This window comes from Antechinus flavipes, chromosome X, assembly GCF_016432865.1.
Source record: "Antechinus flavipes isolate AdamAnt ecotype Samford, QLD, Australia chromosome X, AdamAnt_v2, whole genome shotgun sequence".
NCBI classification, from domain to species: Eukaryota; Metazoa; Chordata; class Mammalia; order Dasyuromorphia; family Dasyuridae; genus Antechinus; species Antechinus flavipes.
In genome coordinates this window covers 42,620,747-42,634,222 of record NC_067404.1, presented here as the reverse complement: position 1 = coordinate 42,634,222, position 13,476 = coordinate 42,620,747, and the positions used below count along the sequence as shown (strand labels likewise).

Here is a 13,476-nt window from a genome sequence, read left to right as displayed (position 1 = left end):
TGCCAGACCACGTGAGAGTATACTAATCTAATAGCAAAAAACATTTCATTAAGATACGAAACTGTCTAAATAAGAGGAAATCGAGTAGTAAAATAATCCTCTGCTGTTGTGTGCAAATAGGAAAAAATCTCATATGGCTCACCACCTCCTGGGGACAATCTAAGTTGGGTGGGAACCTGTGGATCATCCCTACTCTCTTCTCATCAGGTTTCCAGTGATGAACATGGAGTTCCACAAACCTCTAGGGGTAAGCTAGAATCTGCCGGAGACTCTCAGCCTGGCCCATCTTGTGACTACTCTGGGGACAGTATTATTCCATGGGGTCTCCCTTTTCTATTCCTCTGCTCCTACCATCTAGTGTTATGCTTATTTGTGTACCTGCCATATTTCCCCATCAGACTATAAGCTCTCAAAGGTGACAACAGTGCTATTTTTCCTTTTACATTTCCATGTAGGGAGTGGCACATAGTAGGTTCTTCATAAATGTTGAAGTGAAATGGTGACAAGAGAGAATGAAAGGGAAGGGATGGGATGATTCATAGCAGAACAAAATAGAAAGGTCTGGGGAAAGAGGGGTTATCTAAGATGTCAGAGTAAGGCAGGATACTGCCACAATCCCTGAGAAGTAGCAGAGAGAAGAAACTTGGCTGAAATACTCACACAAAGGTATGAAAACCACCGAGCTACTTTTGAAAGTTGTGAAAGCCAAAGAGCATACAATCTGAAAATGCTGAAGAATTCCTGAAACTGCCAAGCCCTTCTGAGAACCTTTCTGTCCCCAGGTAAATGATACGCGAAAAGAAATTAAACAACACTAACAAAACCATAGGCCCAAATATAAGAGAAACTGGAAGAAAACAATGCAGCCCCAAACAGTTCAAAGATGTAAAAAAGAAATGAGGAATTTAATGTAGTCTATGATAGAAAGTTTCTAAAATTCTGGAGAAGCAACAAAGAGCAGACTTACTGCAGTGGAAAATGGAATTGGGCACAGTGAAGAGCAGCTGGAAATGCTGGCTCAAAAAAAAAGTCACTGAATCATCGAAACTATTAGAAAAATTAGAGATCTGTGAGAGAAAATTCATCTGACCCCCTACTCTATTCCATTCAGTATTAATCAATTTGATAGAATCCTATCAAAGTTCTATAAATAAGGCCCCAGACCTGAGAGCTGCAGTTTCTAAGTTCACTTGCTTAACTATACCTTGTGATGATGGCCAAAGCCCAGTGTGGCAGAGATCACAACTACATGGAAAGTCCCCCAAAGTATTTCTGTACCTCTGAACCCAATCACTTGTCCAGCAGAAGTGGGGGCCATCTTGTGTCCACTTAGGTCATGGACTGTGATAGCTTCACCCAATTCGTGTTCCTGCTGGTATTGATATTTTATCCGATGTATTATGTTAACCAATGAAATTGCTATTCTGTATTTAGTATACCTGTAACCCTACAAAAGTATTGATCCAAGGGGAAGGGGGCAACTCGGATCATGAGGAAGATCCAAGGTCTACTTCAGTAGAGGATCCCTTAATAAAGTGCCATTGGCTCAGACCTCTGCCTCAGTCTCTCTTATTGTAGGTGGCATACTTTTTATCCCCCCAGGAAGATCTGGAGGAGATAAAAGCATGGAGTGACCCCCCAAGAACTGAGAAAACCTAAAGTACTGGGGAACTCAAGTTTTAGAATATCATCCAGAAAATTTCCCAGAATTGCTGAAAACACCTGGTAGAATACATCTAGAAAGTGCATAAAAGATGCCCACAAGCAAGAACCCAAGATCTAACATGCCTAGATGTAGTGCAGTTAAACTCAAGGACTACAAAGATAAGCGGGGGAAAGATACTGTTAACTGCCAGTCAGAAAGTAAATCATTTACCAAGGAACAATAATTAGGGTGACAACAGACCTTTCAAGGATGACAAATGAAGAGAGCAGAAATTGTGATACAGCATTTACAAAATTATCAACTGTGAGCTGTGAACCTGGTATTATCTCCCTAGTAAAATCCAGCATTTTTATGAAGACAGGAAATGAATATTTGAAAAGCAAACAGATTTTGAAAAGTTTATAGAGTGACGTACTTGTTTCAAGGAAGTCTTCTGACAGCAAACAGGCCTCCCAGCCCAAATGATAAGCATTTAAAACAGCCAAGATAAGAGTTCCTAACATATTGTGAGAACTCTCCTAGTTTTGTATTAGCTTAATCATTAAAGCTCTCAGAAGGGCCCTTCTGAGAAAGCAGCATGGGAGCCGAGGTAGTGGGGACAAGGAAGAAAGTAACAATCCCAAAGTGAAACTACTCCCTTTGAAAAAGAACCAGCCTGAGTTAGTTAAAATCACTTCTATAAACGGACCAGATATTATACTTGATCACCCAGTATTCAGTAAACTCCCAAGCAAATTAGGGAAAAGCTTTCAGTTTGACAAGAATTGATTGGAAAACTAGAAATTAGTTTGGCAGAAATTAAGTTTAGATCCATATCATATATACCATATATATGCCATAATTAGCTCAAAATGGATAACGAGATCTGAATAATACAGGACACCCTTAAAAACAACTGACTAGAATAAGGTGAGGCACCTTTTGCATTGACAATTGGGAGAGAGAGAGAGAATGCTTAACCAAAGAAAGGGTAGAAGTGATCACAAAAGAGAAATAATTTGTTGTTTGAAATTGAAAAGCTTCTGCACAAACAAAATGAACACAATCTGGATAAGGGAGGAAATAACGGCACCAAATAACCCTGACTATGATCTAGTATCCGAAATACAGACAGAATCAACATAGATATCTAAGACCAGAAGCCATTCCCTAATATTTAACAGGTCAAAGGATATGAATAAACAGTTCTGTAGAGAAGAATTATAAACTCCTAACAAACATGTCAAAGACTACTCCAAATCCTGTATTGGAATGAAAACAACTTTGAGGTTTTACCTCATACCTAGAAAACTGGCAAAGATGATAAAAGGTGGGTAGAGATAGTCAAGCTTAGAGGAACACACTCATAGAGCATCTAGTTGGCACTGCCATGGAGAGAGTGCCAGGCCAGGAAGGCTCCTCTTCCTGAATTCACATCCAGTCTCAGACACTTACCAGCTAAGTGTGACCCTGGGCAAGTCCCTTAATGCTATATGTCTCAGTTTCCTCATCTGTAAAATGAGCAGGAGAAGGAAATGGCAAACCACTCCAGTATCTTTGCCAAGAAAATTCCAAATGGAGTCAGAGAGAGTAGGACTTGACCAAATAACAACAGAAAACACACTGATATACTCTTGGCTGAGCTCTGAATTAGCCCCAGTATTTTGGAAATATGCTAAATGACTACAGTACCTATGTTTTTGGTCTAGATATCCTGCTGCTATGTATATATCCCCAGTATTAAATAGATATTAATATTAAAAAGAATGCTCAATTGAGAGGCAACAAGTGAGTGGTTCTCATTGACCTTTTCTTCAGTTTTCTGGGCTATAAAATGAGGCCAGTAACAGCACCTATCTCCCAAGGTTATTATAAAAAATCATATGAGATCATATTTAGTAAAAATACTTAGCTCAGTGCCTACAACATTACATAAATGTTTCTCCTTCCCCTCCCCCAATACTTATAGCAGTATTCTTTGTAACCAGTGAAGTTTCATTTTTTTTTTGAAGGCGAGTAGAGGGAAGCAGATGCCCACCAATTGGGGAATAGCTAAATAGAATATGTAGTATATTAATGTAATGAACTATTACTATGTCATAAAATACAACAAATATGACAAATACAGAGGAAAAAAGGCTTAAAATGAACTCATACAAAGTCAAATAATCACAACCACAAACAATAGACAGTGACTACACAATGTAAATTAAAAGACAATAATAAGATAATTGACATTGAATGATATAAAAACTAGGAACAACCTTGTCCCAGAAGAAGGGATTTGAGAAGGAACTTCTTTCCCCACCTTTTTTTCCAGAGTTGGCTATTATGGATATAGAAGGCACCTATAAATTTGGATTCAGTTCATGCATTAGTTTTGCTGGATCTCTCCCTCCTCCTTATTTTCTGTTATGAGGGATGGCTTTCTCAAAAGGGGAAAAATATGTTCAGAAATGTGATATAAAGGTGATATAAAAAGGAGCTATCAATAAAACAAAAAGTAAAACTAAATTGCTTAGGAATTCCAATAGGTTTAGAAGTTTAAAATGATTCCATTTAAAGTGTATATTCCCTCACAAGAGATTGACTAAAGAAAAAAAAACTGAACAATTTTAATACTAAATATTGTTCATAATCTTATTCATAAAATATATAAGAATTGTAGGATGGATTAAATTCAGAAACCAATAATATTACCCTTAAAGAAAACACATTTAATTCAAATTTATCCAAGTCAACTTAAATGGCATTTGCCATGGTACTGATAAATCAGGAAAAGGAGGCAATAAGATATTGGACAGAAAGTGATAAAACAAAGAGAGGAGAATACTATAAATAATGCCAGGAAAGTCCTATGCTAAATAAGAGCAGGTAAGTATAAAATACACACATGAAGATACAATCATCTAATAATTTTGTGGTAAAATATAACAAATGGTTTTAAGAAACAGTCATAGTGGGAGATTTCAACATCACATTATCATTATATGAAAAATTCAACCAAAATAAATAAAATAAAGAAATAAAGAAAGCACAAAATTAATCAGGGTATTCAACAAATTAGAATATGGAGAAAATTTAGTAGAACAAAAATATATTTTATTATATTTGTTATAAAAGTTGAACATGTGTGAGCCACAAAGAGGCACATGAAGAAAAACAAAGATCATATATGGCACATTTACAAAAAATTAGGTTAAAAGTAGTAATAACTAATGATAAAGTGAATAAGTGGTTTAAGGCCCTTTAAAAATTAAGTAATAAAAATAATAACCAACAAATTATATAATAATCCTTTAAGGTTAACAACGCACTTTATATACATTAATTTGACTGGTCTTCATGACAACCCTCTAAGACTTTACAGATGAGGAAATTGAGGCCCAAATAAATAGTGTCTAGCTCAAGGTCACACAGCTAATTGTCTCAGGCAGGATCTGAACTCGGGTCTTTCTGACTCCAAATTGGTTATTCTCTACACCATGCTGCTTTTTACAAGGCGAACTAGACAAAATAGGAAATTGTTTCTAAAAAACTAATAATTAATTACATAAAATATAGTAACAATTCAGATGCTACCTATCGAAATCTATGAGATATAAATAAAACTGCACTGAGGTAAAGTTGTAGCCCCAAATACCTATACAACTAAAAACACTAAATAAAATACTTGTAATCAAAAGACAGTATTGCATTTTTAAAAAGATATCTGTCATCACCCAAGAGATGACAGTAAAATAGAAGTAGCACTGGGTTTGGAGAAGTAACAACTGGGCTTGGGTTTGAATCCAGTGATTGGACTAGACCTCTAAAATCCTTTCCCCATTAAACCTATGACACTATGGGAATGTGAGGGTGGTTTATCAGGAATATATCAAGTGGTATATCAGGAAAATAATACAATTTTATCAACAAGAGAAAAAATAAAGACTAGATGATGGGTAGCAATTAGATACAAAGTCTTTTAAAACTATAAGTGGAAAAAATTGGCCTATCACTGACTGAAAGAGACCCCAAAAGGAAAATACAAAGAAGCATTATAGTTAAGTTTTAGAGTTCCTAGCCCAAAGAGAAAATATTACAAGTAACTAGAAGGCAGAGGGCTAGTAGTGTTGGAAGCTTATTTTCATCAGAACTGCATTAAAAAGGGAATAACATACATCTAGAAAGATATAAAAGTCTTGTGAATTTATAGAGAAATTGGAGGGTGAGGGGATAGGATAAAGAAGGGGTTCTTACAAGGGTTTGTAGATTAAGAAACTATAGAGCAAGAGTAGAGGATAAAGGAAGGACTCTTAGAAGAAGTAAAGATTGGGGAGAACCTTCCCTTCTCAGAACTAGATAAATTTAACCCAAAAAATAAATAAAAAAGAAGTCAAGTTGATGAACAGAATCTTAGGCTAGATGTACGGAGAGAATTGAATGGGAATAGAAAGGAATATGCCTTTTTCTCTCTGTACCTTTACAAAAATTGATCATACACTAGAGCACAAAAACTTTATAGTTAAAAGCAGAAATATGAAATGCATCCTTTTCAGATCACAATGTAATAAAATCATATTTAATAAAGGATCATGGAAACATAGATAAAATTCATTGTAGACTAAATAACCTAATCTTAAAGAATGAGGGAGCTAATGAATAAATTATGGAAACAATAGATAATTTTATTAAAGAGGATAATAATGAGACAATATACCAAAACCCATGGAATGCACCAAAGGTAGTAATCAGAGGAAAAATCTCTAAATGCTTACATTGTTGTGAGAAATGATGATCAGGTTGATTTTAGAGAAACATGAAAAGACATCCATGAAATAATGAAGAAAGAAGTGAACAGAACCAAGAAAATGTTGGATATAGTAACAGTACTATTATTTGAAGAATAACTGAATGACCAAGTTGTTCTAAGTATTTATCCAAAAATATATCCAAAAACATTTGCATATAAATATCCAAACTACAAAGGATCTATGAAGAAAGATGCTATCTACTTCCTGAGAAAAAACTGACAAACACACACACATATACATGTATGTATATATGTACATATTGACACGTGTATGTATGTGTATTATATGTGTACATATATACAATATATATAATACACATACATACACGTGTCAATTGATAGCCTTCTTTTGTTTGGGGTGGGGAAGGAGGGAGGCATGGCTTGGAACTTAAAATGTAACAAAAACTAAATTAAAAAATAAAATTATACCAGGAAGAAATTTAAATATGAGACTAGAAGGATCTTTCTAAAATATGATTTTTTTTCAGAAGGATATATCTGAAACCATGAACTAATAGTATATGCAGCAGGGAAACACAAAGTATTCCCATTAAAAACAGGTTTTAAACAGCAATGGCTGTACTTTCTCCTCCTATTTAATATAGTTTTAAAAATCTCAGTAATAACAATAAAGCCTGAAGAATTAGATAGTTCTATGGAGAGACAATATCATTGTGTACCTAGAGAACCCAAAATAGTCAATAAAAAATAGGAGTTAATAAATTATTTCAGTAAAGTAACAACACAAACTCACAAAAAAAGTCCTCTGAATTTCCATGTACCATCACCATGAATCAAGAGCAACTAATCTGAGGCAGCTCATGATTCTGTGGATAGAGTCCTGGGTCTGGAATCAGGAAGACCTGAATTCAGATGTGACCTTAGACATTTACTAGCCGTGTGACTTCAGGCAAGTCACTTAACCTGTTTGCCTCATTTGTGAGGATTAAATAAGATAATATTTGGAAAAAACACTTAGTCTAGTGCCTTGCACACAGTGGCACTATATAAATGCTTATTCCCTTCCCCTCACTGTGACAGAGAAATATCAAACATCTGGATGTTAACTTGTCAAGACATATAAGAGACATAGACAAAGACAACTCGTGAATGATTTTGAAAGAAACAAAGAATTGAACAGACAGAGCAATGCCCCCTACTCATGGTTAGGTTGGACAAATATAAAAAAGGCAATACTTTTAAACTAACTTTCAGCTTTAATATAGCAGTAGTATCCATCAACATATGAAAAGATTATTTCACAGAATTAGATAAAGTCACAAGAAAATTAATATGGGAAAATACTGGACAAGAATATTAAGGACCAAGACAAAGAATAGCAACAAAAGAAGACTAGCATAGTAGATAATTAGAAAACTGTCTGTGGCTGGAAAAAAGCTCAAGAAATCGATCAGCTGAACAGACTAGGGAATTCAGAGACAGAACCCAAGTAATAGAAAAGATTAGTGTTTGATAATCCCACACTCAAAACCCAATGAAGAATGGAATCACTATTTAATTAGAGCTGCAGGAAAAAAAAACTTGAACCTCGTCCCCACATCAAAAAAAAAAAAAAATCAGCCCCCAATAGCTTTAGATCTATGGTGCCTACCATACAGCATACTAAATCTCACTGAATCAGTGATCTCAACAATATACACACAGATTTATATTTATATGCACATATGATCATGAACAAACTGGAAGAAAAAGGACATAATGTTATTTGTTTCAACCATGGAGAGGAGGAGGGGTCCTTTTTATTTTGTGTTTTCTTACATCTTTTGTATTTATTTCTGTATATATATATATATGTTATTTCCCCTCAATAGTATACAAGTTCCTTACAGCCCAGGGTCATTTGCTAAGTGCCTGACACATAGTAGGTACTTTCCAAATATCTGATGAATCTCATGGAATTGATCAAATCCATAAAAGAGATCATTGGCTGGAGAATGACAGAACCAGTTGTGGTCTCTGAATATAAAAGGATAATATTGTGTCAAATCGAAGAAATTTTAGCAAACTTGTATGAAATTAAGCAGAGGGAGCTGAGCAGAGGGGAGAATGACGTCAGCAAAGTGAGGAGGGAGCCTGCCCCCCCATGTCTTCCATGGGCTGGATGGTTTTGATCAACTATATTGTTTCTTTAAGGAAGACTTGTATTTGGAGGGACAAGAGATGGCAATATGCTAATGGGTAATGAAGTACCCATTGCAAGTAAAGAACATCAATAAAACAATTTAAAGTACAAAGAAAAATAAAGTTTGGAAGAGGACACAAACATGGTAGTAGTGTTACTATTGTGTTAAATCTAATATCCACTCTAAAAATGTTACAGAAGTTCACAGACTTATGTACAATACCCTATTTGTTTCCCATATGCTGAAGGATTCATGTATTATTCATGATTATTGTTAAATTTATAAGAAAAAGGAAACATTTTTACAAAGAAATCATTTACGACAAAATTATGGATTTGATTATGTAAAGACTGAAAGGATTTTACACAATAAGAAGCAATCTCCTTAAAATTAACAGCAAAGAAAAAATTGGGAAAAATATTTGAAATAAATCTGATGAAAACAGATCTGGCATCCAGAATCCACATAGAACTGACACATAATCTATACATTTAATAATCTGTAGTTTATAATGGAACAGCGTTTAACGGACACGAACAGATCGTTTATAAGAAAATACAAAATGCTAACAACTATGTGAAAGCTAGCTCTTAAAATTGGTGAAATAACTATCAAGACAACCTAAAGTAAATACTAACACACACTAGAATAGGGAAAATAGGGAGAAAAGTCCAATGATGCCACGACTGTCAGAAAACAATCCCCCTAATATATTGCTAGTGGGACCATAAACAAGTGTAGACATTTTGGACAGCAATAAGGATTACTGAATTTATCATAACCTTTAAGCTGATTCTAGAGTCTTATCCCCAAAACGTCATAAAGAGGAAAAAAGAATGCATATTTTATAAAATTATTCACTACATCAGAGAAAAACATTGGGAATATCCTCTATTTCCAATAATCAGAAAATGGCTGAATAAACTATGGAGCCACACCATGAAGGAAGTTCTTCTACTGTTGAGGACAGACAATTTATCAGAGTCACTTTGGTTGGAGAAAGGAAAAAAAGGGCAAAAAGAGCCACATTTGGAATCTGTTCATTCAAAACACAGTTGGGGGAGAAGAGTGTAATGAGCTGAGGCTTGAGTTGATGCACTGAGGTCCCAAGCACATGAGGCTAAATAGTAATTGGACCATACTCTATTAATATATAAGCTTGGAGAAAGAATGGCCCCCGCCCACTCTTTGTGCAAGTCCTGATGTGTTGTATAGGAAATGACGATTTTGGTGGATGGAGGCAGGGGAGTGGAATAGGAAGGGGAAGGAGAGACTGCTGGCTGGTGTCTTGTCACAGCTGCTCGCATTGCCATTGCGACGGCCTTCAGCTCAGGTCTCTGTCTGCTAGCTGGCTTCCTGTCACAGCTGCCCATATTGCTATCGCAATCCTTCTTACCCATATTGCTATCGCAATCCTTTTTCACCTCTTCACTTCAATAAAGATTGAAGATTTTTCCCTTAACCTGAATTCCTGACTCTGGCTGATTTTAAATACGCGGTCATTACAGAAGAGAGTAGAATAGACTTACCTTGGAAGCTTCCTTTTTCTATCCAATGACACCAATATTCTTTCATTAATGCACCAATAGTCTTGTATGTTTGGAGCCAAGGGAGGAGTACAGTGATGACTCGGGTCAATTCAATGTTTTTTGGTACAGAATTTAAGCAAAAGAATTTTTGGTGCTTACCTGCCAAGAAGCGAAGCTGATTCTTTACTCTTAACCCTTCATCACCAGAGCCTCGACCACAGTCATCTTCATCATCACAATCGCCACTTTCAACCTCTTCTTCGCGATTCTTATCTGAGGCCCGCCTCAAAATCGCCATGCTTTTTAGGATCTGAAAGAAAATCCAACCGAAGCATTGAATTTCACAGCTGGAAGGCTTCTCAGAGACTATGTAATCTAATCCATGCCAGAGCAAGAAAACCTCTTTACACCTAGAGATAGGGAGATATCTCACAGAAGTAGAAAAAGACACCGCCCTCCATATATAAAAGTATCTACATTATCCCTTTTTATACTATTAAAGAAATGGAAACAAAGTAGATGCGCAAGGATTGGAAAATAACTAAACAAATTTTTATACATGAATATAACAGAATATCAATGTACTAAAGAAGCAACAAATCTCAAGAATCTAGAGGAGCATGGGAAGATTTAGATGAACAGACGCACCATGAAGTAAGCAGAATCAGGAAAACAATGGAAATAAAGACTGCAACAATGTCAGTGCAAAGAGCAACAACAAAAAATTCAAACTAAATGTTGTGAAATGATAATGTAAATGTTAACGATATAAATGTAAATGTAAATGATAATGTAAAGCTTGTAGAGGTTGGGAGCATTTGGGTACAAGATACTGCATATAATGTTGGGTTTTTAAAAAATTTTTCTAACATTAATCGTTTACTCCAAAGTAAATATGCTGAATTTTCCACCCTCAATGAACATACACATTTCTCCCCAGACCCATTAGTAATGTCAGTGCTTTAGAGTGGGCTTTTTTTTTGATATTGCATATAACGTTGAGCTTGGTTGGTATGGTATGCTAAACAATTTTTTCTCCTTTTTTTATATTAAAGGATGGCTTTCTAGAAGAGGCAATGGATGAATTGATTAGGGAATGAAGATGATAGAAAACCCAAAGCTATCAATAACATATCTTTTAAGAACTTCCATGTAAGTAACTAAAAGGTGGTCACCCAGCCTTTAGGAGAGTTCTGATTTTGAGGAAGTTTTACTTCTCTGTAACTTTCCTCCATTGCTCTTACTTCTATCCTCTAGGGCCAAGCATCTAATCCATCTTAAACTTGACAGTTCTTCAGTTACATGAAAACATTGTCATAGGATCATAGAGCCAGAGCTAGAAGAGAGCTCAGAGGTCATTTAATCCAACCCTCTCATTTTGTACTTGAGGAAACTGAGCTCTTGGGAGACCAAATGACGTCTCAGGTCACAAAAATAATTATGACCAGAGATCAGATTGCTACCTCAAGACTTCTTTTCTCTAGGCTAACCAGTTCCTTCAACAGATCCTTGTAAGACATGCCATCCTGTTCCCTCATCATATTTTTTTTGGTCGTCTTCTGAGAATTCTCCAGCTTGGCAGTATCTTTCAAGTCATGGTCCCTTAACAGAATACAGTACTCCAGTTGTGGTCTGACCAGAGCAGAGGACAGTTGGGTTATCCCCTATCTCCTACATTCATTTTTATGTATATTCATATACATATAAAGTGGCACATTTTCCAGCCTCTGCTTTCTTTTCCTTTCCCAAGTATCTTGTCTGTAGCATTATGCTCACATAATGTTTGCTAAATTAACAAATAAGTGCACTCAGAGATTACATGTTTGTTTAAACATGTGTAGATCATTTCTCTGACCAGGGCATTGAGAATTTGTTTTAGCTGACTAGCAGAAATGGTCTAGAGTGCAATCACGTTTTTAATTCTTGCATAGGGATGGCCGCTTCTCCATGGAAGGAACAAAAGCAGGAATCGTATGTAAAGAGATTAATTTGGGAATGAATTCAATTCATTTCAGATTCAATTGGACAAGCATTGATTATGCCAGGCCCTGTACTAGATGTTAAGGCAAAAAAGACAAAAGCAAAGCAGTCTTTGCCCTTTACATTTGACTTGAAGGAAACAACTGGTACACAGGTAACATAAAATGTATACAAAGTAAAAACAAAGTAACAGGGGCAAAGGGAAGCAGAGAAAGACTGTCTTGAACTGGGGAAATCAGATCTCCCATAATGGGTGATTCAAATGGAGCTAAAGATTCCAAGAGATGAGATGGAAGGAAAGAGGACATTCTGAATGGGGAGGACAGTCTGTACAAAGGCACAGAAATGGGAGATGGACTACCATGTGTGGGGAACAGTTTGGCTAGAACACAGAATGTGGGAAATTGTGCCATAATTCTGAAAAGAGAGCTTTTGTGGTGGGGCCAGACTAACCCTTAGGGCCAAGTTTTGACTATTCCACGTCTTGATAATCAGGTCCTAGGTCTTCCAGAGTAGTTTTAAGAAAGGTTTGCCGGGTGACCATGTTCCTTCCTTTCCCCCCATAGTATGAAATGGACAAGGCTCAAGTCATGGGGAGATGATGCACAGGTCTTGGGATGTGATTCTTTATAATGGAAACAGGCGGAACTATGTGATCCACGAATTCTGTAGTCCTTTAGCAGTCCTGTAATCAGTAACTTTGAGGACCAACATCCTATGACCCTTCATCTTTCCCTCCCCTTAGGGGATGTCATTAAGGGCATCCCTGTGAATACTCGTGAGGGGTCATCAGTCAGCCAATTCACAATGGTCTATCTCACACTGGGAGGCAAGATGCCAATCATTAAGGAGTATGGGAAGGCTTAGGGGCTGGAAGACATGAGTTTAAGGAAACACCAAGTCAAGTCACCTTGCTTCTCTGATTCTCAGTTTCTCTATCTGGAAAATGAAGATTTAAAAAAATACCTCCAACTTCATGGAATTTTAATGATAAAAAGGTTTTTTTTTAAAAAAAATCTTAAAAGAACATAGAAATATGAGTTATTATCACAGTCTCACAGTCAGGTAGCAGGCTAGCCTTAGGATCAAGAGGATCCAGGTTCAAATCCTGCCTCTTGACACATACTATTTGTGTGATCCTGGGAAAATCACAAAGAGCAGTGTGTCAGACAAGACCTTCTCTTCCACAGCAAATGAGGGAGTTACCACACTCGGACCCACCAACACTGATGCAATCTCAAGCTATGGCCCCTCCCACGATATGATAATGATAGCGATAATAATCCAATCCTAATTACAACCCTAAATTGTAATTTAGGATTATAATCCTAAAATACTTCCAGATTTGCAAAGCACTTTGCAAATTGTTATCTAATTTGAGCC

At 36.2% G+C, this 13,476-nt stretch overlaps 1 protein-coding gene across 1 annotated transcript in view; it reads right to left on the bottom strand.

Moving 5' to 3' along the window:
• The window catches only part of GPC3 (glypican 3), a 703,653-nt gene that overhangs the window by 86,539 nt on the left and 603,638 nt on the right, over positions 1-13,476 (bottom strand). The window contains exon 7 of the mRNA XM_051968697.1: positions 10,273-10,423. Within this exon, the coding sequence (XP_051824657.1) occupies positions 10,273-10,423 (151 nt within the window). The remainder of the gene's footprint in view (positions 1-10,272; positions 10,424-13,476) is intronic.